General features: G+C 38.6%; 1 protein-coding gene across 4 annotated transcripts in view; it reads left to right on the top strand.

The window, feature by feature from the left end:
• MDN1 (midasin AAA ATPase 1) overlaps nt 1-16,256 on the top strand; it is a 102,529-nt gene that overhangs the window by 25,379 nt on the left and 60,894 nt on the right. For all 4 annotated transcript variants that reach the window (XM_086745952.1, XM_086745951.1, XM_086745950.1 and 1 more), the window contains 17 exons: nt 62-158; nt 1,784-1,897; nt 3,106-3,253; nt 3,427-3,537; nt 4,361-4,512; nt 4,970-5,148; nt 5,530-5,738; nt 6,849-6,995; nt 7,642-7,783; nt 7,911-8,045; nt 8,122-8,260; nt 9,208-9,346; nt 9,442-9,572; nt 12,652-12,796; nt 13,947-14,076; nt 14,664-14,897; nt 15,629-15,826. In XM_086745952.1, the coding sequence (XP_086602078.1) occupies nt 62-158; nt 1,784-1,897; nt 3,106-3,253; nt 3,427-3,537; nt 4,361-4,512; nt 4,970-5,148; nt 5,530-5,738; nt 6,849-6,995; nt 7,642-7,783; nt 7,911-8,045; nt 8,122-8,260; nt 9,208-9,346; nt 9,442-9,572; nt 12,652-12,796; nt 13,947-14,076; nt 14,664-14,897; nt 15,629-15,826 (2,550 nt within the window). The remainder of the gene's footprint in view (nt 1-61; nt 159-1,783; nt 1,898-3,105; nt 3,254-3,426; nt 3,538-4,360; nt 4,513-4,969; nt 5,149-5,529; nt 5,739-6,848; nt 6,996-7,641; nt 7,784-7,910; nt 8,046-8,121; nt 8,261-9,207; nt 9,347-9,441; nt 9,573-12,651; nt 12,797-13,946; nt 14,077-14,663; nt 14,898-15,628; nt 15,827-16,256) is intronic.

The raw sequence follows: 16,256 nt of genomic DNA, 5'->3' as shown, positions 1-16,256 counted from the left end.
AAATAAGAAGTATTCTGGGTTTAGCATTAACCTTATGTCTCTTATTTCTGTTTCCCTTTAGAGCCTCTTGTCCGTCACCCAGATTTCCGCTTGTTTGCGTGCATGAATCCAGCTACAGATGTTGGAAAGAGAAATCTTCCTCCAGGAATAAGAAACAGGTAGGAAATAGTGATTCTGTGTTCAAATTCTTAGTCAATGTCTCTTTCAGGATTTAACTAGCTTCACAGGTTGACCTAGTGAAGAATGCTTTATTTGAAGCTCGAGGATATAGGTGTGAATTCTAATTTCCTGTGAGGGATGCTTTCTACATCATGGTGAAGATTTTTTTTTCATGAAATAGCATCAGGAAAATATTTCTGTGAAGTAGCTAGGCATGAACAAATGGTCTAGCAGTAGTGTAGGGGATTGTCACTGGGACCAGGGGAATGATCATTCTTTACAATTAAGCTGTCGATGCCTGGGAATGCTACTGCAGCAGTTTATGTTCCTGATGGGGATAATAAAGAGAAGTGCTTTGTCTCTGTTTAGCAGCCTTTCTCTTGATAACTCAGAAGTGTTGATGATTCTTGAAAAAAGCTGTATATCCACCCGTCTTCACTTAGAAGGAAGGTGGTTTGCATGGTGGAGCAGATGTGTGATATTCAAAATATTTGATGTGTAATCTTCAAACATTTAAGCTGCAGCCGTGAAATTGGAGTTAAGGCAAATCCATTCTTTAGTACTACCTGTTCCTGAATGCGAAGATTTTCTACTTGTATTTGATGCAGTTTCCCTCCTGTGTGCCAAAAGTCACGCATGTAGTCCCTTACCAGAGTCATAAACACTGTGCAAGACTGCGGTTACTTTATGTAACTAGTCATTTGCAGTTACTAGTGGCAAAGTAAGGTTTTATCGCTGTTAGCTCTTCTGGCTTAGTAGTGAAAGGAAAGACAGAGTAGTACAGAAGAAAGGAGATTTCGGCATGGCTTGTTAAGTTTAAATGAATTTATATTTGCATTTGTCAAAAATATCCACCCATCTGAAATTAAAGGTATTGCTCAGTTGTTTGGGGTTTGCTGTGGCTTGTCCTGAGCTATTGCTTGCAGTTGTAATGCATGGTATGGAAGAACTATAGACTCACATTCAACACCCAATGTGAGTATACTGGACTAGCTAATGGTTAGAAAATATGTTCATTAACTAGAGTTGCCAGTGTGGTGTACCAAATGTGAAACACTGCTGACATATTTAAAGATACTCAGAACGTAAAGTAATGTTTTGCTGTTAGTTTTCCTTTGCTTATTGTGAATTTTTCCCATTTTCTCATTGCTTAGCTGGATATTTGTAAAAGTAGAAAACAACCTGGATATGCTAGTTCTGGATATGCTAGTTAATACAAAATTAGAATAAGTGATATCTCATAAATGTTGACAGATCATTAGAGTCCATTTTGAAAAGTGTTCCTGCTGTGTCGGTCAGTGCTCCAGTGTTCAGGCTGTAATGTTTGGATATCTATTGGAAATTGCTTTAAAAATTTTATTTAAAAAAATACAGTCCTGTAGTTCATTTTCAGTCTACTATGTTAAAATAATTACAAATTAGAATAAATTAGATAGAAGATATTACTAAATACTTTCTTCTTAATTACTCTGATTCTTAAGTCTACCTATAGGTAGCTTGATAAGTCAGTATTCTGCTATTTACAGAATGTTAAATGTTATATACCATGAGAATCACATGTAACATGATTTTTTTAAAATATTGTCAAATGTCTGAGTGTTATGGATTGATTTGATTCTTGTAGGTTTACTGAACTTTATGTAGAAGAATTGAGAAATGAAGGAGACTTGCAAATTCTTATAATGGATTATCTGAGAGGCTTGAATGTGAACAAAAATACAGTACAAGGAATTGTGAAGTAAGTTGGTTGTAATCTCTTGAAATCCTTGATGGAATAAGTCACAAAAAGAGAATATGAAACTGTAGTCTGTGGTTAGGCTGTTTTGGGAAGCACTGTAATAGTCACTATACAGCAGTTTGCATAGCCTTAGGAGGTTAAAGAGAGTAGACATCCATTCCCCTTAATTCTTGAAGGTTTCTGTACTTGTGTGGGGGAGATTCACTTCTTACTCAGAAATGCTTTCTTGGTGGCACTAAGTAGAAAGCGTTATTGTTGCAGTCCTCTTTCCCATTTGAGAGACTAAAATGGTTTGTTTGTGTAGATCATACCAATGAAAGTCTTGCATGTTCAAGTTGCGTTTCTTTCTCCTAGCTTAAGGTGTATTATCTCACCTGAAGAGCTTGTCGTTTAGCCCTAGCCGCCACACAGTTGCTCACTCCTCCTCCCTAGTGGGCTGGGGGAGAGAATTGGGAAGAAAGGAGAACTCATGGGTTGAGATGAAGACAGTTCACTAGAATAGCAAAGGAAAATGACAATAATAACAAAATATAAGTATAATAAGATGTACAAAATGAAAGATGCACAATTTTTTCACCCAACGTCCCAATGAGCAATACAGCTCATCCTGAGCAGCAATAATGGAAACAAAACTGAGCAGCAAGCAAAGGAGTGAGAGATGCCCCCCTGACCAACCCCCACTTATATACTGAGCATGACATTTATGGCATGGAATACTCTCTCTGGCCAGTTTGGGTCAACTGTTCTGACTATATCCCTCCCAGCTTCCTGCACCTGCACATTACTGAAACCGGGGAAGCGGGAAAGTGTCCTTGGTCTCTTTAGCAACAACTCATAGCATCAGTGTGTTTACCAACTTTCTTCACATAAGAAATCCAAAACACATTGGCTACTGAGAGGCAAATTAACTCCATCCCAGCCGAAACAGGCCAGAACTGTAACATGTTTAGAATATATTGAGTTCTTAGTCATTCTCTTTGTATCAAGCTCACTCAAAAATATGGTTCTAAAATATTCTGTTGCTTTGCTTCACTGACTATACAGATGGCAGAGTTTAACATAGCTATCCTAAGCTGGAGCTTTTAGAAAAAGTGACAGTTGGAGATGAGCTTAAGTGTTCATACTTTTGGGTTTAATTCCTTAGAGCAGTTCTCTGATCAGGAACAGCACTATGTAACTGGAAGTGGTTTCACTCTTTATTTTTGCAGCTTTTATTTATCTGTGAGAAAGGAAGCAGAAGCAAAGCTGGTGGATGGAACTGGCCACAGACCTCACTACAGTCTCCGTACGCTTTGCAGGGCATTGAGATTTGCAGCGTCTAATCCATGTAGCAGCATAGCACGCTCACTGTATGAGGTGATTACCTATGTTGGCATTTGTTTCAGTGTGTATTCACTACAACAACTGTTTGGGTAAAAGAAAATCCTCTCTTCTAAGTGTAGTGTTGACCAGAAATGATTCTTTCATCTTTGCAATTTTTCTTTCTAATGATTTTTAATTTTGTCACTGAAAATAACTTTTCTTCTTAGGGCTTCTGTTTGAGTTTCCTGACGCAGCTTGACAGAGTTTCTCACCCAGTAGTTCAAAAGCTAATTTGCCAGCACATAGTCTCTGGCAACATCAAAAGCCTTATCAAGCAGGTAGGTAACTAAGCCTGTGTAGAGCTGTTTAGTATTCGGGGTAGAATTTGAATTGCCTTCTCCTGCCTTTTTCCTCCACATTGCCTCTCGCAGTCCTATTTTTCATGTTAGAAAGGTAAGAACTAACCCCCCCCCCAAATTAGCATTGTTTCTTTGTAATTTTTTACTGCTGCTTGAAATGCCCATACGTTAACTAGTTTATTTGTTAATTTGAAAAAATATGGAAGTCTGAATAATTACAGCATTGTGGGATGTGGGCAACTTAATACACTGACTCTAGCTGTAAAGCTTTCACAGGCTTTTGACAAGCTTTCGTAGACTTTTTATTTTTAGACTCTGAATGAAGAACATATGGATGGGTAGCAAACATCTGTGCTTTGTTGCTAATTGTAAATGAATCTCACTAGTTCTGGCAGCCCAGCATGAGTTTGCCTGAGGGACTGGGCAGGTGGGATGGGGAAGCCAGTTGTAAGAGAGATGTATTTTGTTTCAGAATAAAACCCTTCATATTAGATAAAAAGATAAAAGCCAATTTCCTGCTTGGAAGCGTACTTTAAAATTCAGTGCTAGGACTCTTGAGATGTTTTTATCTTCATGGCACTGACAAAGATTCCTGCTTCTCATGACCTTGAAATAATCTGGTCAGGCTTTTCCTGCAGTTCATGTTCTGTGACAAGGGGGCAGTGATTACTGCAGAAGTGCTCAGGGATTAATTTAAAATGACTTCTTAAAGATTTATGTTGCAGTGGCGTAACAGCAGTTGTCTTCATTAGCAAATTGAAACTCATTTGTATAATCTGTTATTTCTGTCATGTCTCCTTAGCAAATACCAAAACCCCAAGGAGGGAGTTTTATACTTATAGAAGGATACTGGATTTCAGCTGGGGATAAGGAACCTACTGTAGATGAGACTTATGTGCTAACCCCTTCAGTTAAGCTTAATCTGAAAGACATTGCCAGAGTTGTGTCTGCAAGGTATGTCTGTTTCAACTTTTCCATTTATGTTTATTTGAGCCTCAGGTGTTAGTGCCTGTCTAGCCTTTATTGTTTGGCATGAATAACATCAATTTTCCGTTTACTTTATAGTTGACTTTTCATTATAGAGTGACTTGAATTTGTACATGTATTTCTTGTCTGCTTAAGCCATTTTACTGCCTTACCTAGTTTTATTTGAATGATAATCTAGAAAATTGCAGTTAGAATAACCTGCTTATTTCACACTGCCATGTAAAGCTTCATGGGTAGCAGTTAGCATTTGGGGGTGAAGTGACTTACGTTTCCCTATTAATGTATGATCTTGGATACTGCGAGTGAGTGAAGTAGTGATATTTTGGTAATGCAATCTGTGAAAATTTAAAATAATGTTGATATATCATATATGAGAAAGATACAACTTACACTTCTAAACTACTATTTTGGTTATCTCTTTTAGGACTCATGCAGTACTGATTCAAGGGGAGACCTCTGTTGGTAAAACCAGTTTAGTTCGCTGGTTGGCTGCAGCTACTGGGAACCACTGTGTAAGGATTAACAATCACGAGCATACTGACATCCAGGAATATATTGGCTGTTATACATCAGATGCCTCTGGGAAGCTGGTATTTAAGGAAGGTGAGTGGGCATATTATATCTACTGCAAATTGCTGTCTCACTTTACTGCTCTTTTTTTTTTTTTTTTTTTTTTTTTAATTTTCTGTCGAACTTCTCTGTCTTATTACCATGGAGAGATGATTTGTCATAAAATTAGTAGTTGCATATTGATGATAATAACTTCTGTGATTTTCAGTGAATTTTTAAGAGTTCAAGTTTATCTCATCATACTTGACCTATTGGACATAAAGAAAAGAATTAAACACCTTAAACAATACCGTTGCTTCCATCTCTGGATTAGCATTAGACTGAGTGAAAACTGGTTGCTAAATGTATATGAATGCGTGCTTTTGTTACATTTAGTTTTAGATTTTTTACTAAACTTTTTCTATTCCCTCCAAGGCATCCTCATAGATGCAATGAGAAAGGGTTACTGGATTGTTCTAGATGAACTGAATTTGGCTCCCACTGATGTTCTGGAGGCTCTCAACCGTTTGTTGGATGATAACAGGGAGCTGTTCATTACTGAGACCCAGGAAGTTGTCAAAGCTCACCCTCGCTTCATGCTGTTTGCTACACAGAATCCTCCAGGACTCTATGGTGGGAGAAAGGTCTGTGTAATCTCTTCCTTTTAGTAGCTACAACTCTAGGGGAGGAATCTCTTGTACTAGAAATGTGATGTGAAAAGTTTCTGATGCATAGCACAGAATTAACATGAAACTCTCAAGAGGTAGAGTGTTGAGGTGGCTGCGGACTAACTTTTAGTACAAGTAGATTCTGTTTAGGTTAGTCTCTTGTTTTGCAAATATCGAATTTCTAATTAATTTTGAGTAGTTGAGATTTAAGTGGTTTACTGAACTGGAGTTCATGTATGGTATATTTCACTCAGCATTTCTTGCTCAAGAGCACTGGAGAAAATACTCGACTTAGGCTATTGATGTCTCTTTTGTACTGGTTTTGGCTGGAATAGTTAAATTTCTTCATAGTGACTGGTACGGTGCTATGTTTTGGATTTGTGACCTAAACAGTGTTGATAATACAGGAATGTCTTGGCTGTTGCTGAACAATGCTTGCATACTTGCACAGTGTCAAGGCCTTTTCTAATTTGCACACTGCCCCGCCACAAGGTAGGCTGGAGATGCGTAAGAAGCTGGGAAGGGACACAGCCAGGACAACTGACCCCAGTTGACCAAAGGGGCATACCGTACTATATGATGTCATGCTCAACAATAAAAACTGGAGGGGGAAGGAGAAAGAGGAGGATGTTTAGTGTTTGTTTACCCAAATAACCATTGTGCATGATGAAGCTCTCATTTCCTGGAAATAACTGAACACCTGCCTGGTGGTGGGAAGTGGTGAATGAATTCCTAATTTTGCTTTGCTTGTGCACACACCTTTTGCTTTACCTATGAAACTGTCTTTATCTCAACCACAAGTTTTCTCACTTTTACCCTTCCAATTGTCTCCCCCATCCCGTTGTAGGGGGATTGAGTGAGTGACTACTTGCTGCTTACCTGCCTACTGTGATTAAAACACAACACAATTTAAAGCTCTTGTCCTCATCCGGGCTGTCTCTTATGCTTTCTTTCAGTGTTTATGTGTATGTGCTAATTTGTATGCTGTGACACTATCCATATTTCCTTTGGATGTGTAAGGGAAAATAATAACATAAGGAGTATCAAAGGAAAAAGTTCAAGCAATAGTCTGTTATTGTATTTTAGGTTTTGTCCAGAGCCTTCAGAAATCGTTTTGTGGAACTACATTTTGATGAACTGCCAAGTGCTGAATTGGAAACCATCCTGCACAAGCGATGCAGTTTGCCACCTTCTTATTGCAGCAAGCTTGTCAAAGTCATGTTAGACCTGCAAGTATGAGTCTTTCTTCTTTTTGTAGAAGACATGCAAACATATTTCAGCACAAAGTAATAGGAATTTCCTTTTGGGTGGGAGGTGTTGCTAACTGGCAGATATTTAAAAATCTAAATCATAACTGATGGAAGAGAACCCACCAAAAGACTTAGTTCTGTGGTTAAGATAGAGAATGAAGAAGGTGATAACAGATTTGAGAGAAAGCTAACTGCAAAAAATTAGTAACCAAAGGCCTTGGTATTTGATATGTAGAATAATCCCTTGCTCTGGATCCAAAGTACAGTATTGGATTTGTAGCTGGTTTTGGGTCATGCTAAATTTGGTGTTCCTTTTAAGCAAGAATTTTGGATGCATTCTGACACTCTTGTGTTTAACAGATATTTAACACTTAGTATATAGCTAAAACTATCTTGTATTTAAAAGGAAATGCAGCATTATTTTGTTCCTGGTACCTATCAAATCCTGCTTAAAGGTAATTTGAGTTTGGGAGTCATGACTGTAGTAGACAGTTTTTCTTTTTTCTTTCTCTTTTTTTCTTTATACACTTTCTTTGAAGAAGTATCACATCAGAGAGCTCTGATTAGCTTTGCTTTAAGTATTTGGACAGGTTCATGAAAAAATGGCTCATGTTTTGTTCTTATTACAGTCTTACCGCAGAGGTTCAACAGTGTTTGCTGGGAAGCATGGATTCATTACCCTGCGGGATCTGTTTCGTTGGGCTGAAAGGTACAGGTTGGCAGAACAGCTGGAGAAGGAGTATGACTGGCTTCAACACTTAGCAAATGATGGTGAGCCCTGCTACCTCAGGTTTTTAGAGCGCCTGTAGAATTACTTTCTAACTTTAATTCTTAAGTATAAGGTTTTGTTGCTGATTAAGCAGGTAGTAATTGCTTTCTCTTTTTCTCTGTTTTATAGGTTTTATGCTTCTGGCAGGCAGAGTCAGGAAACAGGAGGAAGTGGATGTTATTCAGAGTGTCCTCGAAAAACACTTCAAGAAGAACCTATATCCCAAGTCTCTCTTCTCGGAGGAAAGTGTCAAAAAGCTACTGGGTGAGTTTCCTAGAAGGACCACACTGGTAGTTCTCTAGATGTGACTGAAGCTGATGGATCACTTTGTGTTGTGCAGCTAAATCCTCCACGCAGATGTCAGTGATGGACAGAGATTTTAACCATATTGTCTGGACTAAAGGGATGAGGAGACTTGCCATTTTGGTGGGACGAGCCCTGGAGTTTGGTGAACCAGTACTGCTGGTGGGAGACACTGGGTAACCTTGCTTTTTGTGATGCAGTTCTTTGTAGTGCTGCACCAGCCACCGAGTCAGACACAAAATGATTGTGTGAGCTTCAGTGCTTCTTTGATCTGCGACAGTTAAGCCTTTGTCATGGCAGACTTGCAACTGCTGTTTTTCACAGTTCCCTTTTGAGGGGAAGCAATTGCATCTCTTTCATCACAAGTCTTTAATGGGATTATTTGCATTCTGTATAACTACACAGAAATTGTATCGAAAGTAGTAAAATTGAGATGAGCTGACTTCTGTCCCCAGCTTTCACAAGGTGCCCTGTAGAATCTTACTGTGCCTCACTAAAGAGGCTGCTTTTGGGGAATTGTGACATTTTTCTGTTTGAGAGCGCATTCACTTTACATGTTTTCAGAACTTGAATATACCTTTGCTACTACTTCTCCTCGTTCTGCCTCATATACTGTAAAGGAGGTCGTAGAAGTAGATGTCTGGTCTTTTGCTGGCTATAAATTTGGAGAGTAATCTTTTGTCGGAGAGAAGAGGAGAAAAACACAAGAAAAGGGAGAAGTAAAATTATTTAGGTAATAAATGAGAACTCTAGGTAGTCAGCAGTTTATTCCCTCAGACTCTAGGCTTGGTCTAGGCACATAGTGTCTCCAGTTCAGTGAAATGTTAGGCTAGTTGAGTACCTGTAGGGGCAGGCTGAAATAAATTTGACTTTGAACCTGCAGAAATCCATCAATGCAGATAGTGATTTAAATTGGATTAAAAGCATCTTATGCAAGTCAGCAACAGTTGTGCCAAAAATGGCTTCATTTTGCATACTCCTTTCAAGGAAAGGAGCAGGAAGGAATTTGCATGCTTGACCTCTGCCTCATAGCTCTTCAATGAAAGTGTGAATGCTGCCCAAAGTGAGCTGTTTTTTTTTTTTTTTTTAATTCTTCCTCTTCAATTAAATTACTTTGTTGCAGATGTGGTAAAACTACCATTTGTCAGATCTTTGCAGCATTAACAAATCAGAAGCTATATTCAGTGAATTGCCACTTGCATATGGAGACTTCAGACTTTCTGGGAGGACTGCGACCAGTTAGACAGAGGTCAAAAGACCAGGTTTGTCTTGCATCAATAGTAGTTTGGATAATGTGACTATGAAAGCAAAAAGTAGTGATTATTAATGACTTCTCACTTCCTTTTCCGTTTCTTAGGAGGAATCTGATGGTTCTAGACTCTTTGAGTGGTGTGATGGACCTCTTGTTTTAGCAATGAAAGAGGAGGGGTTTTTTCTCCTTGATGAGATTTCTTTAGCTGATGATTCTGTACTAGAGCGGCTTAACAGGTATGTCTTAAGTATCCTCTGTATGTCTGTTCATCATATAAACAGGAGTGGGGCAAATCTAGCTTCTTTTAGGCACGTTTTTTTTTTCCTGGCCTAGGTGAGCTGCTCTCGTAATCATACAGTTCTTGCTGAAAGGGAGAATAACCCAAATAATTCTGGCCTTGTTCATGTTTCAACTTCTGTGCCAGTTTGCTTTGTTTTTCTAGTTGTCATCCATCTGACAGAGGTGCTACCTTTAATCATAGTAATTCTTAGACAGTTTTTGCTGTTTGAAATTCTAATTTCAACTAGGGGGAAAGATAGTAAGGTAAGACAAGATGAAACTGCCTTGTCTTGCCTAGATCTTGATGTCTTAACTTACCTGGAAAAATAAAAGGTACTTCAATTGAAAAGCAGATACATATCTGTTTGTTTGACATGTGTTGGTACACTGATTATGTTGGCTTTGAATGCTTTACTTAGTGCTTTTACTTTCCATTTGGCTTTACAGTACTGCTACAAACTGATCTGCACTCAAATTGCTGTATTTTTCATGGACAAAAATAAGATTATGAAAGAACTTGCTTTATTCAATAGCTCATGTACTTGGATAAAGAAATTAAGAACATAAACCCTAGTTTAGTTGAAACAGTTTATGCAGTATCTAAAGACAGTTTATAGCATGAATCAAGTTGGAAAATAAATCTACAAGTGAAATCATAGAATATTAGGTTGGAAGGGACCTCAAAGATCATCTGGTCCAACCTTTCTTGGTAAAAGCATGGTCTAGACAAGATGGCCTAGTACCCTGTTCAGATGAATCTTAAAGTATCCAATGTTGGGGAATCCACCACTTCCCTGGGGAGACTGTTCCAATGGCTGATTGTTCTCATTGTGAAAAATTTTCCTCTTGTGTCCAATTGGAATGTTCCCAGGAGTAGCTTGTACCCATTACCGCTCATCTTTTCCATGTGACTCCTTGTAAAAACAGAGTGTCCATCTTCTTTGTAGCCACCCTTTAAATACTGGAACATGGTGATAAGGTCTCCTCTAAGCCTTCTTTTCTCAAGGCTGAACAAACCCTGTTCTTTCAGCCTTTCCTCATATGGCAGGCTTTCCAGTCCTTTGATCACCGTTGTGGCCTTTCTCTGGACCCTCTCCAGCCTGTCTGCATCTTTTTTTTGTCTTTGTTGAGCTTCATAAGGTTCTTGTTAGCCCACTCTTACAGCTTATCTAGGCCTTCCTGCAGGGTGACTCTTCCTTCCAAAGTGTCCACTTCCCCACTCGGTTTGGTGTTGTCTGCAAACTTCATCATGGTACACTTGATCCCATCATCTAGATCACTTATGAAGATATTAAACAGTGTTGGGCCCAATATCAATCCATGGGGGACCTGACTTGTGACAAGCTGCCAGTTTGAAAAGGAGCTATTTACTACCACCCTCTGGATGCAGCCTGTCAGCCAGTTCCCCACTCACCACACCAACCACTTGTGTAGACCGTAATGCATCAATTTCTCTAGGAGGAGGCTGTGGGAAACCGTATCAAAAGCCTTGGAGAAATTCAGTTAGACAGTGTTCACTGCTTGCCCCACATCAGCTAAGCTGATTACTTTGTTGTAAAAGGTGATCAGGTTTGTCAAGCACGATTTGCCCTTGGTGAATCTCTGCTGGCTTTCCCTAATCACATGCTTCATTTGACTTGGGATAGCCCCCAGGAGGATTTTTTCCATAACTTTCCCAGGGACTGAAGTAAGAAAAATGAGCCTATAATTTCCTGGAACCTCCTTTAAGCCCTTCTTGTAGATGGGAGCTTCCCACAGAATCCCTCCTAGTTGAGCCCTGAGCGAGCTGAAGTTTACTCTTCTAAAATCTAAACCCTTTGTCTTAGTAGTAACCTTTAGCATGCTTGGCAGGATCCCAAACTCCACAATACTGTGATCACTGCAGCTAAGGCTATCACTAACCAAGATATTGCAAAGCAGGTTTTCTTGGTTTGTGAGTAGCAAGTCCAGCAGTGCTTCGTTCCTGGTTGGCACATCTAACATTTGTATGAGGAAGCATTCCTTTACGCATTCCAGGAACTCGACAGATGACATATGAGCTGCTGTGTTGTTCTTGTAACAAACATCTGGGTAGTTCAAGTCGCCCATAAGAACCATGTTCTGTTGACTCGAAGCTTGCTTAAGTGACCCAAATATTGCCTTATCATCAGGGCTTGGAGGTTGGTAGTGGATCCTTACTGTAAGATCTGCCTCAGAGACAACCCCTCTGATCTTGACCCGGAGGCGTTTGACAGGGCTTCCATAATTGCTGTAGTTGACTTCTGTACATTTAAGGTTCTTCTAAACACAGAGCGCAACTCCTCCTCCTCCTCCTCTTTTTCTTTGCCTATCTTTACAAAACAGGCTATAGCCATCCATGGTGATCCTCCAACCATGTGAATTGTCCCACTATATTTCAGTTATTCCTATGATACCATAACTTTCAAATCTCTAGTTTACCATCCACAATATTAATATTTTCAGCCTGTCAGTGAGCTCTTGAAAATGATGCACCTTATGAAATACCAGAAACAGAGTCTAGTTATTTCTGTCTTTTTGTAGGTCTAAAAATTCATAAAATATAAATTTAATTTAATTATCTACTTGCAGCAGTATCCTTCATTTTTATCCTTCCACTTAGGGAACAAGTCTTATGAGGAGTTGCTGAGGGAGCGATGAACCAAAAAGCTACTAGAATGCTTCTCAGATGTATAGTTTGTCAGCCTAAACACAGATTCTTTATCTTGCTCCTATGAATATAAATTTTACTATTGCTTTTGTAAAAAGAGAGCTGTGAGATGTATATTTTACTTGACAAGTCTTTTGACAGATCATTTGAACTGAACCTTATCAACAAGGTTTGGGCAGAGTTTCCTTCTGAACAAAATCAGAAGTGTTCTCAATTAGGGAGGATGAATGGATTTTATTTTTTCTTAAAATTCTGGGACAATGAATGTTTGATCAGGCCAATTCATGTGATTTTCATTTTTAAGTGACCTTTTGAAGTGTGATATGAAATTTAAACTAAGTTACTTTTTTTTTTAACCTTCTTTTTAGTGTTCTTGAAGCTGAAAAGACGTTAGTACTTGCAGAAAAAGGTGGTCAAGATGATGAGGATAATGAGGTAGAACTATTAGTTGCAGGAAAGAAATTTCGTATCCTTGCAACCATGAACCCAGGAGGTGACTTTGGGAAAAAGGAGGTAAATGTCAAAGTAACCAGAAGTAAAACATGCATCTTCTTGTCTTACTAGCTCTTATGTGATTTGAGGCCCAATGCAAAAATGTGTCATGCCAATTCTGGTACCCAGCGCTTCCTAGTAGGCATCTGCCTCATCACTCTAAAGGAGGGTTAGGATGTATTTGTTTTCCATCACTTCTGTGTGCTGTCATTTTGACGATATAAGTCAATACTCAGCAGAATGGCAAAGAAAACTTCTAAACTCTAAATACTCAAGGTAGGCTTGATGTGTAGAATACTTCAAGTACAGGAAATGTGGCTCATGAAGCAAGTAATTCCAGCTCTAACATGAGTTTGAAATAGTGTGAAGTTGCATAATAGATTATTCTCCCTAATACTGTTCAGCAAGTGACAGAATTAATCTTGTCATTCTCAATTAATATGAACATCACATCCCAAAAGACCATTCTCATTAAATAGAAAAAATGTTTCTGAAGTTTGGCTTTAAGTACCATAACACAGGTGGAAAAAAAAAAAAGAACAAACCCAGCGAAAAAACAAACCCCAAAACTTTTAAGCAGTGTTGAGAACTAGGACTGAAACAAAGAGCTATAAGCTCTTCTACCCTATAGAAGATGGGTACTCCATTTACAGTGGCTTCTACAGAACAGAACAACTCATTGTAAAGCCATGTGTTTAAAGGGGATTTATTTCTGCATTGCATTTGTGCTAATGATTTTTGTTGGACTAATTTAGCCAGGGGAAAAAAAGGAATTGCAGAAATGAGTTGCAATTGGAGGCAAATTTGCATGTGGTAGTTTGCTTCTGTAAGCAAAGAGACATAGCCATAGCCATTGTCTGATACACAATGTCCTAGAATGAAATGGAACCTTGGTGTTTGCAAGCCAGCACAGTTTCTTCCCATGTTCTTTTGAACTTTCTCATTTATCAGCTGTTTCCTGATCGATGCCACTACTAGAAATCTTAAAATTCACATTATCTCAAAGATTTTGTTGTAAAGTGGTCCTGTCAAAATTAGAAGGAGAGGTCTAGCTTGTTCGCTTTTTTAATTGTTTGCAAATACTGTGGCTACAAGGCTATAAACTAACTGCAGCCTTAAGTAATATGGTGTAACGTAAATTAAATTGCTTTGTCGTTCTGCTTGTTTGCAGCTTTCTCCTGCGTTGCGCAACAGATTTACAGAAATATGGTGTCCCCAAAGCAATGGCCGTGATGATTTGATACAGATTGTAAAACACAATCTTCATCCAGGATTGTCTCTGGGTGGAATAAACCATCAAGGTGGGTGTTTCTTTGTGTGCTGGAATTCAAACATTGTTAAGAAAAAAATTAGTTTGGAGGCTGTTAAACTTTCCTCAGAATTTGCACCACTTTTTCCCTCTTTCTTGTATGTACATCTCTGAGGACACTTATGAAATACTTTGGACTTTGTTCTTCCCTAATTGTGTATGTTATATGGCTATCCAGAAGTAAGATCAAGGCTGTGTTTACTTCATCATCCAGGTAGCTGAATTATTCCCAGCCCCTCAGTGCCCAATCTTAGTTTCAGTGTAAGGTTTTGAAAGGACTGGCACTTCATTTTCTGCCATGAGCTTCACTGTTAGTATTAATCACTTGTTTCTGTCTTGTTACTTGAATTTAAAAGGATTTAAAATAAATATTTTTAAAGGGTTTTAAATAAATAACGACAGCACAGGCATGGACTTAAGCTTCATTTATACTGCCTATTAGGATGTAGAGTACCCATCCACATTGCTCCTGCATTGCAGCTGTACCTACTTTAGTGATGCTTATTACAGAAGAATGTAGTAGATGTTACCATTAAAATTATTTGCTAACTGCGTTGATTTTTTTTTAACTCTTTTCAGGGGCAGACATAGCAGAGCTCATGATGGACTTTGTTGCATGGCTGACTAATCAGGAGTTTGGTCGCCAGTGTATTCTCAGTGTGCGAGACATCTTGTCATGGGTTAATTTTATGAATGTCATGGTAGAGGATGAAGACTCAAACTCTACCAAGGAATATAGCCTTCTTTACATTTCTCCAGTGATGTCATTTGTCCATGCTGCATGTTTGGTGTACATTGATGGAATAGGATCAGGTAAGTCTTCAGTACTCATTTGGTAGCAGAAAATATGAAGGTATGTATTTGTGTTAGTATGTCTGAGTAGAATGCAAACAAAATGCTTTGGGACAGCATAGAAGTCTTCTGGGAGAAGTTTTCACTTCCATTTAACAATATCCTGTACTTCATATGCCTTTTTAGTGTTTTCAGTAGCAAGAGTTTGAATAATACAGCAAACTCACGTAAATTAGAGGTACTAATAATAATATTACAAAAGCTAACACACAAATTAAGAAAGCTTGTGGTTTTTTGAGCCTTTTGAGCTGATATGGTACTTAATTACATGACCAGATATTCTCCTTTTCCGCCCCATATGTCAGCATCTGTACATGATAGCCTCTATCCTGTGCATCTTTGCACGTTTAGCCACTGGCCCAGCTGATAAACAGGAGATATGGGAGTGGGGTAAAAGTGAAAAAACACAAGAAATGCAGGGAAAGAAGGCCTGAGGGGACTATGGCAATGGATCAGGATGATAGTGATGGTAGGAAAAAAAGGGTTTTGAAAAAAAGATGTTCTTAATTCTGTTGCTCACAGAACTACTTTTCCATGGTAATAGGACTGGAAGCGGTGGCTAACATGAAATATAAACCTGAAACAGAATACTGCACAAAAATATGGCATCTCTGAAAAAACTGAGTTTCTTAGTCATAAGATGAACATGCCTAGTTATGTTTGTAAAGCACACTTAACTTTTCTAATTACAGGTACAACATCCTGCTCAGCTGATACAGCTTTATTAGCGCGTGAAAAATGCCTGACATTCTTATGTGAGAAAGTGACTCAATTCCTTCAGCTGACCGATTATCAGAAGAATGAACTAAAGATTTATGACAGAACAAAGCAGAAAGAGTTTGTGTGGATGGACAACTTTATGGGAATCCACCCCTTTTTTATTCCAAGAGGCAAGAGACTTTGTGGGAGTGGGTGGACATTTATTCTGTGGTGTTTATTCCCAGTAGTTCTGTTAATCACTAAGCCTAAATAGGATACTGAACCATTACAGAACAATTTATAGTCTGTTCTCAAGACTTAGAAAAATGCCTTTTTTGCCTACAAGTCTGTTGCTTGCCACTTGATCATATTTATTAAGATGACATATCTATTAATTGCTTTCTTTGGCTTTTAAAATTACTGATTAATCAGTACACTTTTTTGGTGTAACAAAGCTTCTTTAATTTTGAGTTGTAATTTTCCATCACTTTCCATGGTCAGAATGTCTGCTAACTTCCATTAACTAAATCCACAGCTCATCCTGAGCCTTATGTAAAGCATGGGAAGCAGGGGTCCTGAGTGCGATGCTACACAGAGTGGAGATTAATGCCCTGCCTTGCT

The sequence above is a fragment of the Chlamydotis macqueenii genome, chromosome 3, assembly GCF_036417535.1.
Source record: "Chlamydotis macqueenii isolate bChlMac1 chromosome 3, bChlMac1.mat, whole genome shotgun sequence".
NCBI classification, from domain to species: Eukaryota; Metazoa; Chordata; class Aves; order Otidiformes; family Otididae; genus Chlamydotis; species Chlamydotis macqueenii.
The sequence above is the reverse complement of the archived record's forward strand: the minus strand, read 5'-3'. Positions and strand labels throughout refer to the sequence as shown.